Source organism: Somniosus microcephalus, chromosome 28 (assembly GCF_052327205.1).
Source record: "Somniosus microcephalus isolate GS21.2 chromosome 28, FLI_Smic_1.0, whole genome shotgun sequence".
NCBI classification, from domain to species: Eukaryota; Metazoa; Chordata; class Chondrichthyes; order Squaliformes; family Somniosidae; genus Somniosus; species Somniosus microcephalus.
In genome coordinates this window covers 37,951,584-37,971,092 of record NC_141014.1, presented here as the reverse complement: position 1 = coordinate 37,971,092, position 19,509 = coordinate 37,951,584, and the positions used below count along the sequence as shown (strand labels likewise).

General features: G+C 51.4%; 1 protein-coding gene across 1 annotated transcript; it reads left to right on the top strand.

Annotated features, from left to right (window-relative positions):
- Positions 1 to 2,111: 2,111 nt before the first annotated feature.
- LOC147099614 (uncharacterized) lies at positions 2,112 to 18,469 on the top strand. Its single transcript, XM_085969208.1, has 6 exons — positions 2,112 to 2,200; positions 3,947 to 4,051; positions 4,679 to 4,801; positions 8,635 to 8,760; positions 16,139 to 16,262; positions 18,419 to 18,469. The coding sequence occupies exons 1-6, from the start codon at positions 2,112 to 2,114 to the stop codon at positions 18,467 to 18,469; spliced, it is 618 nt and encodes a 205-aa protein (XP_085825334.1).
- Positions 18,470 to 19,509: the final 1,040 nt, after the last annotated feature.

Sequence of the window (19,509 nt, the reverse complement as noted above, 5' to 3'; positions counted from 1 at the left end):
GGCTGTGCCTTCAGCTGCCTGGGCCCTAAGCTCTGGAATTCCCTCCCTAAACCTCTCCACCTCGCCACCTCTCTTTCCTCCTTTAAGACGCTCCTTAAAACCAACCTATTTGACCCTCACCTGCCCTAATTTCTCCTTCTGTGGCTCGGTGTCAAATTTTGTTTGATAATCGCTCCTGTGTAGCGCCTTGGGACGTTTTACTACCTTAAAGGCGCTATATAAATACAAGTTGTTGTTGGAAATGCTCCCTTAACCCGAGATGCTTGCAAAATATTGATGGCGACGAAATGGTTCATTTGCTCAGACCAGACTATCCTGATGAGACATCCTGCTCCATTTATTACATTTGAATCAATACCGATAAACATGAGCTGGTGAAAATGACGGGCTGACGTGGGTCACTCGTTATTCATCTATAATATTAAAAGAAGCACACCCTCATTCTGAAGAATAAAAGGAATTGGGTTTAGGCACATCCCCTGGTAACAGTTATCAACAAAGTCATTCAGTTTTTTTTTTGTTGGAATATTGATTGTCTTCAACCGGTGGGCCAGGGGAGCTAGACCATAGACTCCGAGACCACTCCCAATCCTTGTCCTCGCGGGTTTGTTTTCGGTGAATAAGCACTCTGACATTTGTGGTTATCTATCCTTGACCTTCCAGTAACAGGATAAGAGACAGTCTGCTTGTCAATAATGGAAATTCATCGCGGGAAGGGCCTCTGACAAGGATTGAGTGAGTGGGTGTATCCGGTGATCTCAAGGTTGGGAGTGTATATAGAGAGAGTTTGGAGCTCGTCGGTCAAAGGCTTTTTGCTGGAGTGTCAAGTTCACAAGAGAAGGACACTTAGCTGCTTCTTAAAGGTCCACAGACACTGTAAGTAATAGCTTTGTGATGCTGCTCTTCGACGTGTCTTTCTGCGAGCATGGAGCAGGGTTGCCAGCATATAATCTCCCCAGTATGTAGCCAGAGACGGTGCTCGCTGATTGGGTCGGCTGCAGTGGCTCTGCCCCTCACTGCACAGCTCCGACAGCCGGCCCTCTGCATCCTGAGCAGTGCCAGCAACATAAGCACATGAGAAATAGGAGCAGGAGTCGGCCATTCGGCCCCTCGAGTCTGCGCCGCCATTCAATGAGATCATGGCTGATCATCCAAACTCAGTACCCTGTCCCTGCCTTCTCCCCATATCCCTTGATCCCTTTAGCCGTAAGAAATATATCCAACTCCTTCTTGAATATATTTATTGAATTGGCCTCAACTGCCTTCTGTGGTAGAGAATTCCACAGGTTCCCCACTCTCTGGGTGAAGAAATTCCTCCTCATCTCAGTCCTAAATGGCTTACCCCTTATCTTTAGACTGTGACCCCTGGTTCTGGACTCCCCCACCATCGGAAACATCTTTCCTGCATCTAGTCTGTCTAGTCCTGTTAGAATTTTATAAGTTTCAATGAGATCCCCTCTCATTCTTCTAAACTCTAGCGAGTATAAGCCCAATCGACCCAATCTCTCCTCATATGTCATTCCTGCCATCCCAGGTATCAGCCTGGTGAATCTTCGCTGCACTCCCTCCATGGCAAGAACATCCTTCCTCAGATAAGGTGGTTGTCAACATGGTTGACTCTTAACTTCCCCTCTGAAGCAGCCTATACCTCATGCTCGCTCCTACACTAAAGGCCTGGGGCCTTCACTGGAGCCTGGCACACATCCTGACGCAAAACAAGACACGTCGGTTGGATTCTCCACTTCAGTGCGGGCTGCGAGCGCAATTCCCGATGTGTTGCTCGCAGAGCGAGCCAGGAATGCTGAGGCAGGACACTCAGTTTTATCAAACCGCTACACCTGTGGTGCAAGAAGAAGGCCCACCACCACCTTCTCAGGGGCAACCAGGGGATGGGCGATAAATGCTGGGCCTTGCCACACATCCCGGGAATGATTAAAACAAAACAAAAATGGACCGAAGGGTCTGCTTCCTGGAGTCGCTCTTGTGAGAATGACTGGGTGGCAGAGAAGGGAAGGTCGTAGGCAGACAGTTGGAAGAACTTTGACTTAAGAAGGTCTTCTCTCACTCTGAGACAAACACAAGGCTAAAAACAATTCTGCTTTTACAGAGTCATGGCCAGCAGGTACCTGTGCAACGTGCCGATCCTCCTGATAGCAGTCTTCTCTCTGCACGTGACGCAGTCATCACCGCCCGCAAACAGGTGAGGATAATCGTCAGTATTTCAGTCCTCTTGTTATATATTTTTCAAAGCAGAGTCGTGAGGTAGGTGGTTCAGGCTTCTGTCGGCTGCCTGGTCATTTTGGGGAACGAAGAGTCCAGTTTTCAAACTTCATAGAACGGTACAGCACAGAAGGAGGCCATTCAGCCCATCGTGCCTGTGCCGGCTCTTTGAAAGATTCTATCCAATTAGTCCCACTCCCCCTGCTCTTTCCCCATAATTTTCCTTCTCAAGTATTTATCCAATTCCCTTTTGAAAGTTACTATTGAATCTGCTTCCACCGCCCTTTCAGGCAGCGCGTTCCAGATCACAACAACTCGCTGCGTAAAAGAAATTGGGTTGAGGCGCCAAAGTGGCGCCAAGTTCGCCTGGGCGCTGATTTTTGCGCAGCGTTCGGAGCATGAACGAACGTCAGAAATTCAGTTTCAGCGCCCCTAGAGGGAGGCGGGGCGAGGCTCGAGGCGCTCCACGTCCCTCTTAGGGCGCTGAAACTGAATATCACAGCGCAACGTGCCGCAGCGCCACACGCTGCGGCACGGCACGCTGCGGTACTGCAGGCCTTCCTCCCATTGTTAAGGGGGAGGGGCCTGCACCAGCGCGATGACTGATCACGAGTGCCGGCAAAAGAGCCCGGCACCGTGGAGAAGTGCTGGGCTCTCGGGAAACAGCCGACAATGCCACGGCGGGGGGGGGGGGGGGGTCAGGAGGCTGGGGACGGAGGTGCTGGCAGGCGGCCGCCGAAAAAGGCGGCCGCCCCACACCTCCACCGTAACTTGCGCCGCTGCTGGCACAGCAAGGCCCCGTGAACCGGGTGTGGGTAGCGAACGGCGCTACAGCGGCGTTCGCTACCAAATATCGCGATCGAGACGCTAATGGGGCGCTGCGCACACCGATGACGTCATCTGTGGCGGTGCAGCGCAACAGGCTAATGCCACCATTAGCGCCCCCGCTGAATATCGCGGGAGGCGCGGCCAGTGGTGCTACAGCCACTGACTGCCATCTTTAGGCGCTAATAGGTGGCGCTACTCACCCAATTTCTCCCCCAATGTCTTCTCATCTCCCCTCTGGTTCTTTTGTCAATCACCTTCAATCTGTGTCCTCTGGTTACCGACCCTCCTGCCACTGGAAACAGTTTCTCCTGATTTACTCTATCGAAACCCCTCATCATTTTGAACAACTCTATTACATCTAATGTGGTTGGGGCATAGTTTCAGAATAAAGGGTCGCCCTTTTAGAACTGAGATGAGGAGGAATTTCTTCTCTCAGAGGGTCGTAAATCTGTGGAATTCTCTGCCCCAGAGAGCCGTGGAGGCTGGGTCATTAAATACATTTAAGGTGGAGATAGACAGATTTTTGCAGGATAAGGGAGTGAAGGGTTATGGGGAGCGGGCAGGGAAGTGGCTTTGAGCCCAAGATCAGCCATGATCTTATTGAATGGCGGAGCAGGCTTGAGGGGCCGAGTGGCCTATTCCTGCTCCGATTTCTCATGTTCCTATGTCCTTCTGAAAAGGATGTGCGCCAGCACCATCAACCCGCCTCTAGGTGTGTCCGCGCTCGATCGGGTCTGTGAGTGCGCGTGTGAGCAGCCCCCTTTGCTCCTGTTTCCGATCGTGCTAGAATATGGCCCCGCCCCGTCCCCTGGTTGTGCGGTCACTGCCACCCGAGTGTGCAGCAGGGCGACCAGCTATGTAAAACCTTCAACGTTGCTTCTTTTCTTTTTGAAAACAGACACAAGAGGCACTCAGACAGCCTGTTCACCAGCGAGTTAAGTAAAGTGAGAGGAACCGCGGTGGCTCGAAGCTTTCTCAACTCAATTCTAGGAACTCAAACGAGGTAAGAAGCCAGAAGCGGGGGGAGGGCGGCGGGGAGGGGCGGCGGGGGGGGATGCGGTAGTGGGGGTGGTGGTGGAGGTGGGGGGGATTGATAACGCCATTAGCACCAGCCCAGGGAGGGCCTTCTTGGCTCAGCAGGTAGCGCTCTCACCTCAGAGTCAGGATGGCCGTTGGTTCAAGATCCACACCATGGAACTGAGCCTGAAATCGTAGGCGGGTCTGGCGGGAGTCCAGCTAAGATGTTGAACTGACGCTGAAAGTGCAGGTGGAAGGGATCCCATGACACTGTTAGGAGAAGGGAGATTTGCTGTTGGTGGGATCTTGCTCTGTGCACATTGGTTGCTACCTAACATTAGTGACTGCACTTCCTGGGGCGGTGAAAGGTGCTTTATATAAATGGAATTTCTTTCTAGCTGACACACTGCTACCTTCAGAATTAACATGAAAAATTAAGAATTCTCAGGCAGTGATGCGTGAAGCTGATAGACCCAACACTCCGAAAGAAAGAACTTGGCATTTATAGAGCGCCTTTTACAACCTCAGGACATCCCAAAGTGCTTTACAGCCAATGACGAACCCTTAACCAGTGGATTGACCCTTACTGTAAGTTCTTGTTTGTGTTTTTCAGCTCAAGCTCTGGAAAGGTGAAGAGGCATCTTAGTGGTGCAGAGGACATGACACACCCAGGCTCTCTCGTCACACTGCAGAATGTGCGAGAGTTACACTCATCCCTCCAGTTCAATGAAGGAAGGTGAGAGGAAAACCATTATTAAAGAGGCATTTTCCCTTCTTCCGGCGTTCGATCTTTCACAACGCCGCATAATGTGTAGCAATGTTAGCCCATCTGTAGCAATAAAAAAATGGTACGTCTGTGCCCTCTTCCTATCTGCAAAACCTTACTTCCTGTATTCATCGCACTTTTACCATTATGAATTCCCATGTACACATAATGGACATTTCCTATGTAAACTCGTCACGCTGTAATTACACCCTCCCGCCAGTGGTGGCACTCTAGCACCTCCGTTTTTTGCATCTCCCAGCTCCCGAACAGTAGGCAGAGAAACTCCAACCAACTCCATTTCTCTGCCGTAAGTTTTGCTACTGAATTATAAATATATAATATATAAAGCAGTACATAAAAATAAAAAGAGAACATAGAACTTCAAAATGGGGACTGAATTACATCTATAGGCCCTGATCCAATCATCCCTTGCCCTCTAACCCTACTTCACCTGAAGACCACAGGTCACTCGAGGCCAAGGAATGGCCCAAGATTGGGAAGCAAGCCTCCCAAGCCTCAGTTGACTTAAGTCTCGAGTCTTGACTCCCCATGTGCAACATGTCCTTATGAAATTCCTCTGTCTGGGGAAGTTAACCCATTTTCAATATATCCCTTCACACAGCCAATTAAGCAATTATGCATTCGCAGGAGGCGTTAGCGCCGCCGTGCCTGGCCACGAGGGTATATGCCCCCCCCCGGGGGCACTAACGAGAGGCGCAGATCAACCCAATCTTTCCCCCTAGGAGTATACTATACTAGCGTGCCAGTACTTGCACAGTATACTTTTAAGGTCTATTAAAGAGTTTGTTTTCAAACGATTGGGTCACAAAGAGTCTCTCTGCACGGTTAAAACTCAACCCAAGAGAGTTAATAATTAGGAATGGTGATATAGTTGTATCTTCACATTCTTCCCCTATGGAGAAGGTGTGAAGTAGTGGGAAGATTCACAGGCTGATTAACAGTCCGAGAGGCTGTGACATAAACACTCCTTCCATGGGCTGTAACCATCTTTATTCCAGCCGATGGGGGGGGGTAATTAGTCCTACACGGCGGGAGGGATTTCCGGGTTCATCTAATCCATATGATGAGGGGGGCGGGTGGGGGGGCGGGGGCACCACACACCCACCGGGCGCGAGGACCCCGCTGAATGTCAACCCAGAGTTCAGAGCCGGGGCTGCGGTCTCCACTCTCTGGAACGGGGATCCAACCCGAGACCGCCCCCACTCAGAGAGGTGGGAATTCTGCCACCGGCCCACAGGCTCACTTCCAGGGGTACAGTGACAGATTGATACCTGCTTCTTCTGCACTGGCCCTTGCCTCAGCTCGGCCATATCTCAGCCTGCGCTCACTGTTAAGAACATAAGAAATAGGAGCAGGAGTCGGCCATTCGGCCCCTCGAGCCTGCTCCGCCATTCAATAAGATCATGGCTGACCTTCTAACTCATCTCCTCTTTCCTGCACTATCCCCATATCCCCTGATTCCCTTAACATCCAAAAATCTATCGATCTCGGTCTTGACTACACTCAACGACTGAGCCTCCACAGCCCTCTGGGGCAGAGAATTCCAAAGATTCACCGCCCTCTGAGTGAAGAAATGCCTCCTCATCTCAGTCCTAAATGGCCGACCCCTTATCCTGAGACTAAAGTCCCCCATGATTACTGTATTACCCTTGTTACATGCATCTCTAATACTTTGCCTGACACTGCAACCACTGTTAGGGGGCCTATCGATAACTCCCACGAGTGTTTTCTGCCCCTTGTTGTTTCTTAGCTCCACCCAAACTGATTCTACATTTTGTTTTTCCGAGCCAAGCTCCTTTCTCTCTGCTGTCTTTATCCCCTCTTTTATTATCAGGGCTACCCCCCACCCGCCTCCTTTTCCATTCTGCCTGTCTCTTCTAAAAGTCAAATATCCTGGAATATTTAGTTCCCAACCTTGGTCACTCTGCAACCACGTCTCTGTAATGGCTATTAAATTAAACCCATTTATTTCTATCTGCGCTATTAATTCATCTATTTTGTTGCGAATGTTTCGTGCATTCAGATATCGTACCTTTGGCTTTAACTTTTTTCTATTTTTCTCTGATGTCTCTTTAGTCACTGATGCCCCATTACCTTTATTAGCCTCTTCTGTCCCTTCCTGACCCAGTCTGCTTATCTTTACCCAGATCACTCCGCTGCTCTACAGCCTTGACAGTTCTCTCGCTGCTTTTGAATTTACCCTTCCCTGAATCCTCCACCACCCCCCCTTCATTAGTTTAAAGCCCTATCTACCTCCCTAGTTATTCGATTCGCCAGGACACTGGTCCCAGCCCAGTATAAGTGAAGCCTGTTCCCACAGGGCAGCTCTCTCTTTCCCCAGTACCGGTGCCAATGCCCCATTCACTGTTGTATGTATGTGCACCGTTCTCGCAAGTAGGGACTAACCACAATGAAGCAGGGCGCTCCTTGACCTTGTGCTGCTTCACTTCCTGGGTTTCGGGCCACTCCAGGCCCAGGTACGTGACCTTGACTTGAGTCAATTGAGGCTCTGCTTCCCAACCTTGGGCCAATCCAAGGCTCATTCCTTGGCCTCAAGTGACTGCAAAGAGCTGGTGTTGTTGAAAATGAGCTTTTCAACATGGCGACATTGGTGTCGGGAAGAAAGAGCTGATTAAAACAGAGATAGGGAGGGGGCTTCGAGGGGGAATAAAACTGTGGAGGGGGAAAGAGGGAAAATACTTTGGATGTAAAGTGCTCCCCCCCCCCACAATCCAGTTTGCTTTTTGTTAGCTGGTGTATGGGCTCATAAGCTGACCATTCCGCTCTCTGTCTGGTGTCAGCTGTGGCTCAGTGGGTAGTTCTCTCACCTCTGGCTCAGGAAGGTCATGGGTGCAAGTCCCACTCCATGAGCCTCAAGCAGAAAATCTGGACTGATGCTCCCAGTGCAGTACTGAGGGAGTGCTGCATTGTTGGAGGGGCAGTACTGAGGGAGTGCTGCATTGTCGGAGGGGCAGCACTGAGGGAGTGCCGCACTGTCGGAGGGGCAGTACTGAGGGAGTGCCGCACTGTCAGAGGGGCAGTACTGAGGGAGCGCCGCACTGTCGGAGGGGCAGTACTAAGGGAGCGCCGCACTGTCGGAGGGGCAGTACTGAGGGAGCGCCGCACTGTCGGAGGGGCAGTACTGAGGGAGCGCCGCACTGTCGGAAGGGCAGTATTGAGGGAGCGCCGCACTGTCGGAGGGGCAGTACTGAGGGAGCGCCGCACTGTCGGAGGGGCAGTACTGAGGGAGCGCCGCACTGTCGGAGGGGCAGTACTGAGGGAGCGCCGCACTGTCGGAGGGGCAGTACTGAGGGAGCGCCGCACTGTCGGAGGGGCAGTACTGAGGGAGCCCCGCACTGTCGGAGGGGCAGTACTGAGGGAGCGCTGCACTGTCGGAGGGGCAGTACTGAGGGAGTGCTGCACTGTCGGAGGTGCCGTCTTTCAGATGAGATGTGAAATTGAAGCCCCCGTCTGCTCTCTCAGGTGGACGTAAAAGATTCCACGGCCACTATTTCAAAGAAGAGCAGGGGAGTTCTCCCCGGTGTCCTGGGCCAATATTTATCCCTCAATCAACATCACTAAAACAGATGATCTGGTCATTATCACATTGCTGTTTGTGGGAGCTTGCTGTGCGCAAATTGGCTGCCGCGTTTCCCACATTACAACAGCGACCACACTTCAAATAGTACTTCATTGGTTGTAAAGTGCTTTGGGACATCCTGAGGTTGTGAAAGGCGTGATATAATTGTAAGTCCTTTTTAAATTTCTGTTCCCCTTTTCAGTGAAGAGAAGGAGCTCTCGCTCAGGAACCGTGATGTGTCGACAATGCTGAGTAAATTACTGAGGCTTCGCAGCTTTAAGGAGCAGCCCTGCATGCGATGGTTCTACAGCTACTTCCTGGCAATGAGGTGAAAAACTCCTTTACAGTGCCACTGTCTTTGGAGCAAGTTGTTGTGTTTGTTTAACGGATCTTCGCTTAACAGTCTGACAGGGTGGCGGTCTTATTGTTTTTGTACCTTCGCACTCCTCCCATGGAGGACAATGTGAAGTAGTGGAAGGATTTGCAGACTGATTAACATAGAAACATAGAAAAACAGGAGCAGGAGTCGGCCATTCGGCCCTTCGAGCCTGCTCCACCATTCAATATGATCATGGCTGATCCTCTATCTCAATACCATATTCCCGCCCTCTCCCCATACCCCTTGCTGCCTTTTGTGTTTAGAAATCTATCTATCTCCTTCTTACATATATTCAGTGACTTGGCCTCCACAGCCTTCTGTGGTAGAGAATTCCACAGGTTCACCACCCTCTGAGTGAAGAAATGTCTCCTCATTTCAGTCCTAAATGTCCTACTCCGTATCCTGAGACTGTGACCCCTCGTTCTAGACCCCCCAGCCAGGGGAAACATCCTCTCCGCATCTACCCTGTCCATCCCCCCCTTCAGCATCTTATATGTTTCAATGAGATCACCTCTCATTCTTCTAAACTCCAGAGGGTAGAGAACCATTCCACTCAATCTCTCCTCATAGGACAACCCACTCATCCCAGGAATCAGCCATTAGCGCTGGGATTAGATGCCCAACTCAATAATAGAGGAAAACAGAGATTTACAGAGCTGCACCTCTTCCTTGTCTAATCCTTCGCTGGGGAATAAATACAACTCTCCTGCCTTGGGAACCTTAGGCTGGGCAAGGAGCGCCATTCTGTCCAAATTGTGTTAGTTAAGCCTTAAACCGAGGCCCCGTCTGCCCTCTCAGCTGGACGGAAGAGATCCCATGGCGCGATTTCGAGTTCTCCCCAGTGTCTTGGGCCAATATTTATCGTATCAAACAACACCATGTTGAGATACCGCGGCAAACGTGGGAGTCGAGACCAGAGCTAGTAAAACAGAACAGCTTTTTATTTCAGCCTCATGGCAAAACAGGTACTGGAAGAGCCCGCGCCTGACTTAAATACTCCCCAGACAGGAAGTGCTGCCGGCAGCCTGTCCCTGTGGGAAACAAGTTGCTGGAGGAAAGGGCCCCCGGTTGGGGGCGTCTGCTTAAACTGTCCGTACCGCCGTGAGCGGATTGTGTCCAGTGGTGGCGTGTCGCCACAGAGCTCCCCCCAGAATCCGCTTAGGAGGAGTGGACGAGTCGTGACGGTGGTCTGATGGTTCTGCCGCAGCGGCTCTGCGTGATCGCCGGTCTAGTTGGCGGGGCCTGGCGGTTCGCTGCCGGCTGTGCTGGCTTGCTGGCGGGACGGCCTCTAGTTGGAGGCCGGGCCACGGGGACCTGTTCCCCTGGTTCTGTGTGTGCTGGTTTGAGCCGGTCGATGGAGACTGTCTCGACCCTGTCGCCGAGTCGCAGCTTGAAGACCTTGTCCCTGGTTTGTAGTACTTCGTACGGTCCGTCGTACGGGGGTCGCAGCGGTCCGCAGTGCGCGTCGTGTCGCATGAAGACGAAGCGCGCCTGCTGTAAATTTGGCGGAACGTGAGGTGCGAGTTTGCCGTGTCGGTTGACCGGAAGTGGGGCGAACTGCTGAGCGGGAGAGAAAAAGTTGAGCCGCTGCTGGTCGGCCGACCAAGGCGTGGTAGCCTCCGGAAGGAATTCGCCTGGGACGCGCAGCGGTTGTCCGTAGACTAACTCCGCTGCCGAGGACTGGAGGTCTTCTTTGACCGCGGTGCGTAGGCCTAGTAGTACCCACGGTAGGCGGTCAGTCCAGGTACTGTCCTGCAGGCTGGCGCGGAGTGAGGCCTTGAGTGACCGGTGGAAGCGTTCACAAAGCCCGTTGGCCTGCGGGTGGTACGCCGTGGTTCGGTGGAGCGTCACACCGAGGTTGCGTGCTGTGGCCGTCCAGAGTTCGGAGGTGAACTGGGCGCCTCTGTCGGAGGTTATGTCGGCCGGTACGCCGAACCTCGCTACCCAGGTGTTAACGAACGCCCTGGCGATGTCGGCTGTGGTGGTGGAGGTCAGCGGCACTGCCTCAGGCCAGCGTGTGTAGCGGTCGACCATCGTGAGGAGATAAGTCTGGCCTTGCGATGGCGGCAGGGGCCCGACGATGTCGACGTGTACGTGGTCGAAGCGGCGGCTGGGTACCTCGAAGTCTCCCAGGGGTGCTTTTGTATGCCGTTGTACCTTAGCCCGTTGGCAGGCGAGGCAGGAGGTGGCCCAAGTCCGAACATCTCTGCTGAGGCCGCGCCAGACGAAACGCTGGGAGAGGAGTTTGATGGACGCGCGGGAACCCGGGTGGGAGAGCCCGTGGAGCGCGTCGAAGACGCGGCGGCGCCAGGTTTCAGGGACGACCGGCCTGGGTTGGCTGAGTGTGATGTCGCAAGTAACTGCCGTGGCTTCGGGCCCATGCGCGACCTTGGCTAGGCGTAGCCCTGGCAGGCTGGTAGCCGCCGAGAGGAGGTCTGGGTCCGTGAGCTGGGCCGCTGCTAGTTGCGCGTAGTCGACCGCGAGGTGATTCGCGCAGATGGCGGGACGGGAAAGGCAGTTGGCGACAACGTTGTCTCTACCGGAGACATGCTGGATGTCCGTGGTAAACTCGGACACGGCCGCAAGCTGGCGTTGCTGCCGAGCGGACCAGGGTTCGGTGTGCTTGGCCATCGCGTATGTGAGTGGCTTGTGGTCCACGTACGCGGTGAAGGGGCAGCCTTCCAGGAGGAACCTGAAATGGCGGACCGACAGGTGGAGCGCGAGAAGCTCGCGGTCGAAAGTGGAGTATTTGACCTCCGGGGGGTGCAGTTGGCGGCTGTAGAAGGCAAGTGGCTGCCACGCGCCATTAACCCACTGCTCGAACACGGCCCCGACCGCGTGGTCGGAGGCGTCGGTGGTGAGCGCGACCCGGGCGTCGGCCCTCGGGTGCGCGAGCAGAGTGGTGTCGGCGAGCGCATTTTTGGTGGCATCGAAGGCGGCTGACGTGTCAGTGGTCCAGGCTACGGCCATCTTGCCGGATTTACCTCGGAGGGAGTCGTATAGGGGCTTCATGAGGGCTGCAGCTCTGGGGATGAACCTGTTGTAGAAGTTCACCATCCCGAGGAACTCCTGGAGGCCCTTGATGGTTGTGGGGCGGGGGAACTGCTGGACGGCCTGCACCTTGTTGGGCAGGGGGACGGCCCCAGCAGGGGTGATGTGGTGACTGAGAAAATCGATCTCGGTTAGGCCGAATTGGCACTTCGCCGGGCTGAGGATGAGCCCGTGTTGGGCTAGGCGCCCGAACAGGATGCGAAGGTGTTCGAGGTGTTCCTGTTTGGAGGAGCTGGCCACGAGAATGTCGTCTAGATAGACGAATAGGAAGTTCAGGTCCCGCAGGACCGAGTCCATAAGGCGCTGGAAAGCCTGGGCTGCATTCTTGAGGCCGAAGGGCATCCTCAGGAACTCGAACAGGCCGAATGGGGTGATGACGGCCGTTTTGGGGATGTCCGCGGGGTGTACGGGGACTTGGTGGTAACCGCGCACCAGGTCGACTTTGGAAAAGACGGTTCGTCCGGCCAGTCGGGCCGAGAAGTCCTGGATGTGAGGCACCGGGTATCGGTCGGGGGTGGTGGCGTCGTTAAGGCGGCGGTGGTCCCCACAAGGGCGCCAGGATTCGCCCTGAGCGTCGGGGTCACCAGTGTTGAGATACCGCGGCAAACGTGGGAGTCGAGACCAGAGCTAGTAAAACAGAACAGCTTTTTATTTCAGCCTCATGGCAAAACAGGTACTGGAAGAGCCCGCGCCTGACTTAAATACTCCCCCGACAGGAAGTGCTCCCAGCAGCCTGTCCCTGTGGGAAACAAGTTGCTGGAGGAAAGGGCCCCCGGTTGGGGGCGTCTGCTTAAACTGTCCGTACCGCCGTGAGCGGATTGTGTCCAGTGGTGGCGTGTCGCCGCAACCACCAAAAAAAACCCGATGAACTGGCCCTTTCACCTCATAGGGTGGTTGCGGGATCTTGCAGTGCGCAAATTGGCTGCCGCATATGCCGGCTTCCAAAGTAAATTGTTGCTGGCGAAGCCAATGCGAATTCTTTCTTTACTTCTCCATCCCTCCCCTGTCCTCCAGGAGCCCAGGCCGGTTGCTAAGCAGCTCAGGCAGTTAGTTGAAGGTGTGAGGAATGTTAAGTCGGGTTTTAGCCAGAGTTAAGTGGTGTTAATGTCAGGATCATTCAGTTTTAATCAACACCAGATCTGGTTTAATTCGTCACCCGTGGAAACCCAGCTATTTTTTTAAACAACAATCGGTGTCGGTGAGAAACCAAGGTGAAGGATCAAAGTTCAGAGTGCAGGCGACCACCAGGATTGAAAAGAGCAAGGGAGGAGAAGGGTTTAATCAGAAAGTAGATGGAGTGAGGTAATGTCTAAACATAGAAACATAGAAGATAGGAGCAGGAGTAGGCCATTCGGCCCCTCGAGCCTGCTCCGCCATTCAATGCGATCATGGCTGATCATCCAATCTCAGTACCCGGTCCCTGCTTTCTCCCCATATCCCTTGATCCCTTTAGCCTTAAGAAATATATCCAACTCCTTCTTGAATATATTTAATGAATTGGCCTCTACTGCCTTCTGTGGTAGAGAATTCCACAGGTTCACCACTCTCTGGGTGAAGAAATTCCTCCTCATTTCTGTCCTAAATGGCCTACCCCTTATCCTTAGACTGTGACCCCTGGTTCTGGACTCCCCGACCATCGGGAACATCCTTCCTGCATCTAGTCTGTCCAGTCCTGTCGGAATTTTATAAGTTTTAATGAGATCCCCTCTCATTCTTCTAAACTCCAGCGAGTACAAGCCCAATCGACCCAATCTCTCCTCATACGTCATTCCTGCCATCCCAGGTATCAGCCTGGTGAATCTTCGCTGAACTCCTTCCATGGCAAGAACATCCTTCCTCAGATAAGGCGATCAAAACTGCACACAATACTCAAGACGTGGTCTCACCAAGGCCCTGTACAACTGCAGCAAGACATCCTTGTTCCTGTACTCAAACCCTCTCACTACGAAGGCCAACATACCATTTGCCTTCTTAACCGCCTGCTGCACCTGCATGCTTACCTTCAGCGACTGGTGCACAAGGACACCCAGGTCTCATTGCACTTCCCCTTCTCCCAATCTATTGCCATTCAGATAATAATCTGCCTTCCTGTTTTTGCCACCAAAGTGGATAACCTCACATTTATCCACGTTATATTGCATCTGCCATGGTTTTGCCCAATCACCCAACCTGTCCAAATCATCCTGGAGTTTCTCGGCACCCTCATCACAGCACACACGCCCACCCAGCTTTGTGTCGTCTGCAAATTTGGAGATATTACATCTAGTTCCCTTGTCTAGATCATTAATATATATTGTGAATAGCTGGGGTCCAAGGACCAATCCCTGCGGTACCCCACTAGTCACTGCCTGCCACTCGGAAAAAGACCCGTTTATTCTAACTCTTTGCTTTCTGTCTGCCAACCAGTTCTCTATCCAAGTCAGTACCTTGCCCCCAATCCCATGTGTCTTAAATTTACACGCTAATCTCTTATGCGGGACCTTATCGAAAGCCTTCTGAAAGTCCAAATACACCACATCCACTGGTTCTCCCTTATCTATTTTACCAGTTACATCCTCAAAAAATTCCAGTAGATTAGTCAAGCACGATTTACCTTTTGTAAATCCATGTTGACTTTGTCCGATCCTGTCACTGTTTTCCAAGTGCTCTGCTATTACATCTTTTATAATGGACTCTAGCATTTTCCCCACTACCGATGTCAGGCTTACCGGTCTGTAATTCCCCGTTTTCTCTCTACCACCTTTTTTGAATAGTGGGGTAACATTAGCTACCCTCCAATCCATGGGTACTGTTCCAGATTCCATCGAATGTTGGAAGATGATCAGCAATGCATCTACTATTTCTAGGGCCACTTCTTTAATTACCCTAGGATGTAGATTATCAGGCCCTGGGGATTTATCGGCCTTTAATCCCATCAATTTCCCTAACACCATTTCCCTACAAATACTGATTTCTTTCAGTTCCTCCCTTTCATCAGACCCTATGTTCCCCGACATCTCTGGGAGGTTATTTGTGTCCTCCTTTGTGAAGACAGAACCAAAATATGTGTTTAATTGGTCTGCCATTTCTTTGTTCCCCATTATAAATTCCCCTGATTCTGACTGTAAGGGACCTATGCTTGACTTCACCAATCTTTTTCTCTTCACTTATCTATAAAAGCTTTTACAGTCAGTTTTTATGTTCCCTGCAAGCTTACTCTCATATTCTATTTTCCCTTTCTTAATTAATCCCTTTGTCCTCCTTTGTTGAATCCTAAACTGCTCCCAATCCTCAGGTTTACTGCTTTTTCTGGCTAGATTTGAGTTTGAAAAGCTCTGTGCAATAAAGGGACGATTACATCGGATATACGGCACAGAAACAGGCCATTCAGCCCAACCAGTCCATGTCGGTGTTTATGCTCCACTCGAGCCTCCTCCTGTCTTTCCTCATCTAACCCTATCAGCGTAACCCTCTATTCCCTTCTCCCTCAGATGCTTGTCCAGCCTCCCCTTAAATGCATCGATACTATTCGCCTCAACCACTCCCTGTGGTAGCGAGTTCCACATTCTCGCCACTCTCTGGGTAAAGAAGTTTCTCCTGAATTCCCTATTGGATTTCTTGGTGACTATCTTATATTGATGGCCTCTAGTTTTGCTCTTCCCCACAAGTGGAAACATTCTCTCTGTGTCTACTCTATCCAAACCTTTCATAATCTTAAAGAGCTCCATTAGAATGAGGTAGGTGAGGTTAGTGTGGGAGGTTTCATTTTGACACAGTGAGAATGCAGGCAGGAGGAAGACTGCGGAGAAAGGGGGATGGGAAACTTAGGAGGAAGAAGAGGGAAAATTTCAAACAAGCACTGGCCATAGTGCTTTCAATAAAATTGAAAGAAGGAAGGTTGAGTTGGAGAGAGAGATTGGAGGCTACGGATGGGAGCTGGTTTGTCAATCAGAATAAGCTATTTCATTAGAGCCAGGCCATTCAGGGTGATGTCAGGAAGCACTTCTTCACACAAAGGGTGGTGGAAACTGGAACTCTCTCCCCCAAAAAGCCGTTCAATTGGAAATTTCAAAACTGAGATTGCCGGATTTTTGTTGGGCCAGGGTATTAAGGGATATGGAACCAAGGCGGGTAGATGGAGTTAAGATATAGATCAGCCGTAATCTCACTGAATGGTGGAACAGGCCCGAGGGGCTGAATGGCCTCCTCCTGTACCTATGTTCCTTGTACATTGGCTCATTCTTCCCGCCCAGTCCAATCCGGCTGGACTCATTCTTTTCCTTTGTCTTGTTTCCAGTGTTTTCTACGGCGATTCCCATTTGCCAATGGCGGCTCCGATGGATCACCACACTTGCGCGATCATCCGCCAGCTAGTGACAAACCTGCAATTACAAGCTTTCCTGAGCACTTACAATAACCAGGTATATCCAGCATGTCTCTTAGACTTTGTCATAAAGATTTGTTTTGTAACAACAACAATTTGTATTGATATAGCGCCTTTAACATACTAAAACGTCCCAAGGCGCTGCACAGGAGTATTTTAAGACAAAAAAATTTGACACCGAGCCACATAAGGAGATATTAGGGCAGGTGACCAAAAGCTTGGTCAAAGAGGTAGGTTTTAAGGAGCGTCTTAAAGGAGGAAAGAGAAATAACGAGGCGGAGAGGTTTAGGGAGGGAATTCCAGAGCTAAGGGCCCAGGCAACAGACGGCACGGCTGCTGATGGTGGAGCGATTATAATCAGGGATGCTCAAGAGGGCAGAATTGGAGGAGCGCAGATATTTCGGGTGGTTGTGGGGCTGGAGGAGGTTACAGAGATAGGGAGGGGCGAGGGCCATGGAGGGATTTGAAAACAAGGATGAGAATTTTGAAATCGAGGCGCTGCTTAACCAGGAGCCAATGTAGGTCAGCGAGCACAGGCGGTGATGGGCGAACGGGACTCGGTGCGAGTTAGGACACGGGCAGCCGAGTTTTGGATGACCTCATGTTTACGGAGGGTAGAACGTGGGAGGCCGGCCAGGAGTGCGTCGGAATAGTCAAGTCTAGAGGTAACAAAGGCATGGATGAGGGTTTCAGCTTAAAGAGGGGAAGGAGACTGGGTGGTGCAGTTGGCTAGACACTGGCTAGACACGTCTCCAACCTGGTTTCAAACCCAGCCCAGACTGAGGGGGTTAAAGGTCTCCTCTATCTGGGTCCTGTGTGAAATGAGTTGGGCAGTCTCAATCCGGTTCCTAATAGGCTTGGGCCTACAGGCTTTGGTGTCATCTGTGGCTCAGTGGGCCGCACTCTCGCCTCTGTCAGAAGGTTGTGGGTTCAAGTTCCACTCCAGAGACTTGAGCCGGTAATCCAGACCGACACTCCCAGTGCAGTACTGAGGGAGCATCGCACTGTCGGAGGTGCAGTCTTTCAAATGAGAATGAAAAAAAAGAAAGACTTGCATTTCTATAGCGCCTTTCACGACCAACGGACATCTCAAAGCGCTTTACAGCCAATGAAGTATTTTTTGAAGTGTAGTCTCTGTTGTAATGTGGGAAGCGCGGCAGCCCATTTGCGCACAGCAAGCTCCCACAAACAGCAATGTGATAATGACCAGATAAACTGTTTGGTTATGTTGATTGAGGGATAAATATTGGGCCCCAGGACACCGGGGAGAACTCCCCTGCTCAAAATAGTGCCATGGGATCTTTTACGTCCACCTGAGAGAGCAGACGGGGCCTTGGTTTAACGTCTTATCCGAAAGACGGTACCTCTGACAGTGCAGCACTCCCCCAGCACTGCCCTGGAGTGTCAACCTAACTTTATGTGCTCAAGTCCCTGGAGTGGGACTTGAACCCACAGTGTTCTGACTCAGAGGCAAGTGTGGTACCCACTGAGCCACAGCTGACAGATGAGACGTTAAACCGAAGCCCCGTCTGCCCTCTCGGGTTGATGCAAAAGATCCCAGGGCCACTATTTCGAAGCAGAGCAAGGGGGGAGTTCTCCCCGGTGTCATGAGCTACCTGACCTCAGCATGGGTGGCAACAAAAGGACGCTATAATTGATCTTGAAACCCTGGGGTGGGGAAGGGAGGAAAATTCAGCCAAGGTTCCCGCTAACCCACCATCGCTGCTGGGAAACTGAGGCCAGGGCTGTGCTTAGCTGCTCTGTCGAATAGCTTGCTAATATGTACTGCTTGGGCTTGTATGTGCAAATGTCCAGGACGGACGGGGACAAGGGGTGGCCTCGGCGGTAGAATTCTCTGCTCAATAGCATTGAGACGGAGGAACTTGTGCCTTAAAATTGGAGCCAGGCCCTTCAGGCGTGAAGTGACACAAAGGCTAATAGAAATCTGGGACTCTCTCCCCCAAAAGGCTGTGGATGCTAGGGGTCAATTGGAGCTTTCAAGACTGAGATTGATAGGCTTTTGTTGGGTAAGGGTATCGAGGGATGTGGACCCCAGGCAGGTAAAATGGGGTTACGGTACAGTTCAGCCATGATCTATTTGAATGGCGGAACAGGCTGGAGGGGCTGAATGGCCTCCCTCCCGTTCCTAATGGTCCTACTTAACGGGTTTTGATCATTTCTTTTTTTTTCCAGAAACACAGGAGAGCTGATCGCCGTCTGGCAGAAGAGACTGAGATGATGTAACTCTCCCCTGCGAGGGACAACCTCTTAGCCCAAGTTCTATCCCTCGTTCCCCACCACCCCCCTCCGCCCCACCCCACAGTAATGTCTGGAACCTCAGCAACACAACCGCGAGCCTCTTGTGAAATATGGAACTGGAATGAGGTGCTGGTGGGCAGGATTGGGACCACTGTACTGGACCTCTCGGTGTATATTAACCCTCCCTTATTCTGTGAGTGACTTGTGCCTTGAGGGAAGAAAACCATAGGACCTTTTGATTAAACTCCTGTAATTCTTCAGTCTCCTCCTCTCTGCTCTGCCTAAGGGGCAATTCATAAAAAACACTTTAAAACATTTTCCATCACCCCCACCCCCATCTTATTTTTGGGACGAGGGAAGTGGGTGCCAAACAATGCTGAATTAAATTCAATTATTTACAATTTTACTATATTTCAAGCACAAAGAGAAATCTCCCTTCCCCTAATCCATTGTTAATCCTACAATGGGTTACTCAACAACCTATAAGCTGTGGACTGTCCCTTTAAATTATGCCTCTTTATGGCAGTGTCCTTGATTGCGCCACCTAGTGGTGCACGTGTGTATTTTCTGTCATGTCTTCGGTAACATGTTCTTGCCCTGTCTCATTAAGCGTTAGAGTGTGTATTTATTTATTTATTGCGTGTGTTTTTCTGTATCGTGTACTAAAGGATTATGAGAGTGTGCGCAAATTTGGCGGGTTTTTAGCGACAGCTGAATAAAACCCAGTGTGATACCGAGCAGAGTTTCATTTTGATGTTGACTTTGACACCAAGACACACACATAAGGGTGAGCTGACGGTGCTGTGATACAGTGATCCACGGCATGTGTGTGTGAGAGTGTGTGTGTGTGAGAATGTGCGTGTGTGAGTGTGTGTGTGTGAGTGTGTGTGTGTGAGTGTGTATGAGAGTGAGAGTGTGTGTGAGTGTGAGTGAGTGTGTATGGGAGTGTGTGTGTGTGTGTGTGTGAGTGTGTGTGTGTGAGAGTGTGTGTGTGAGAGTGTGTATGGGTGTGTGTGAGAGTGTGT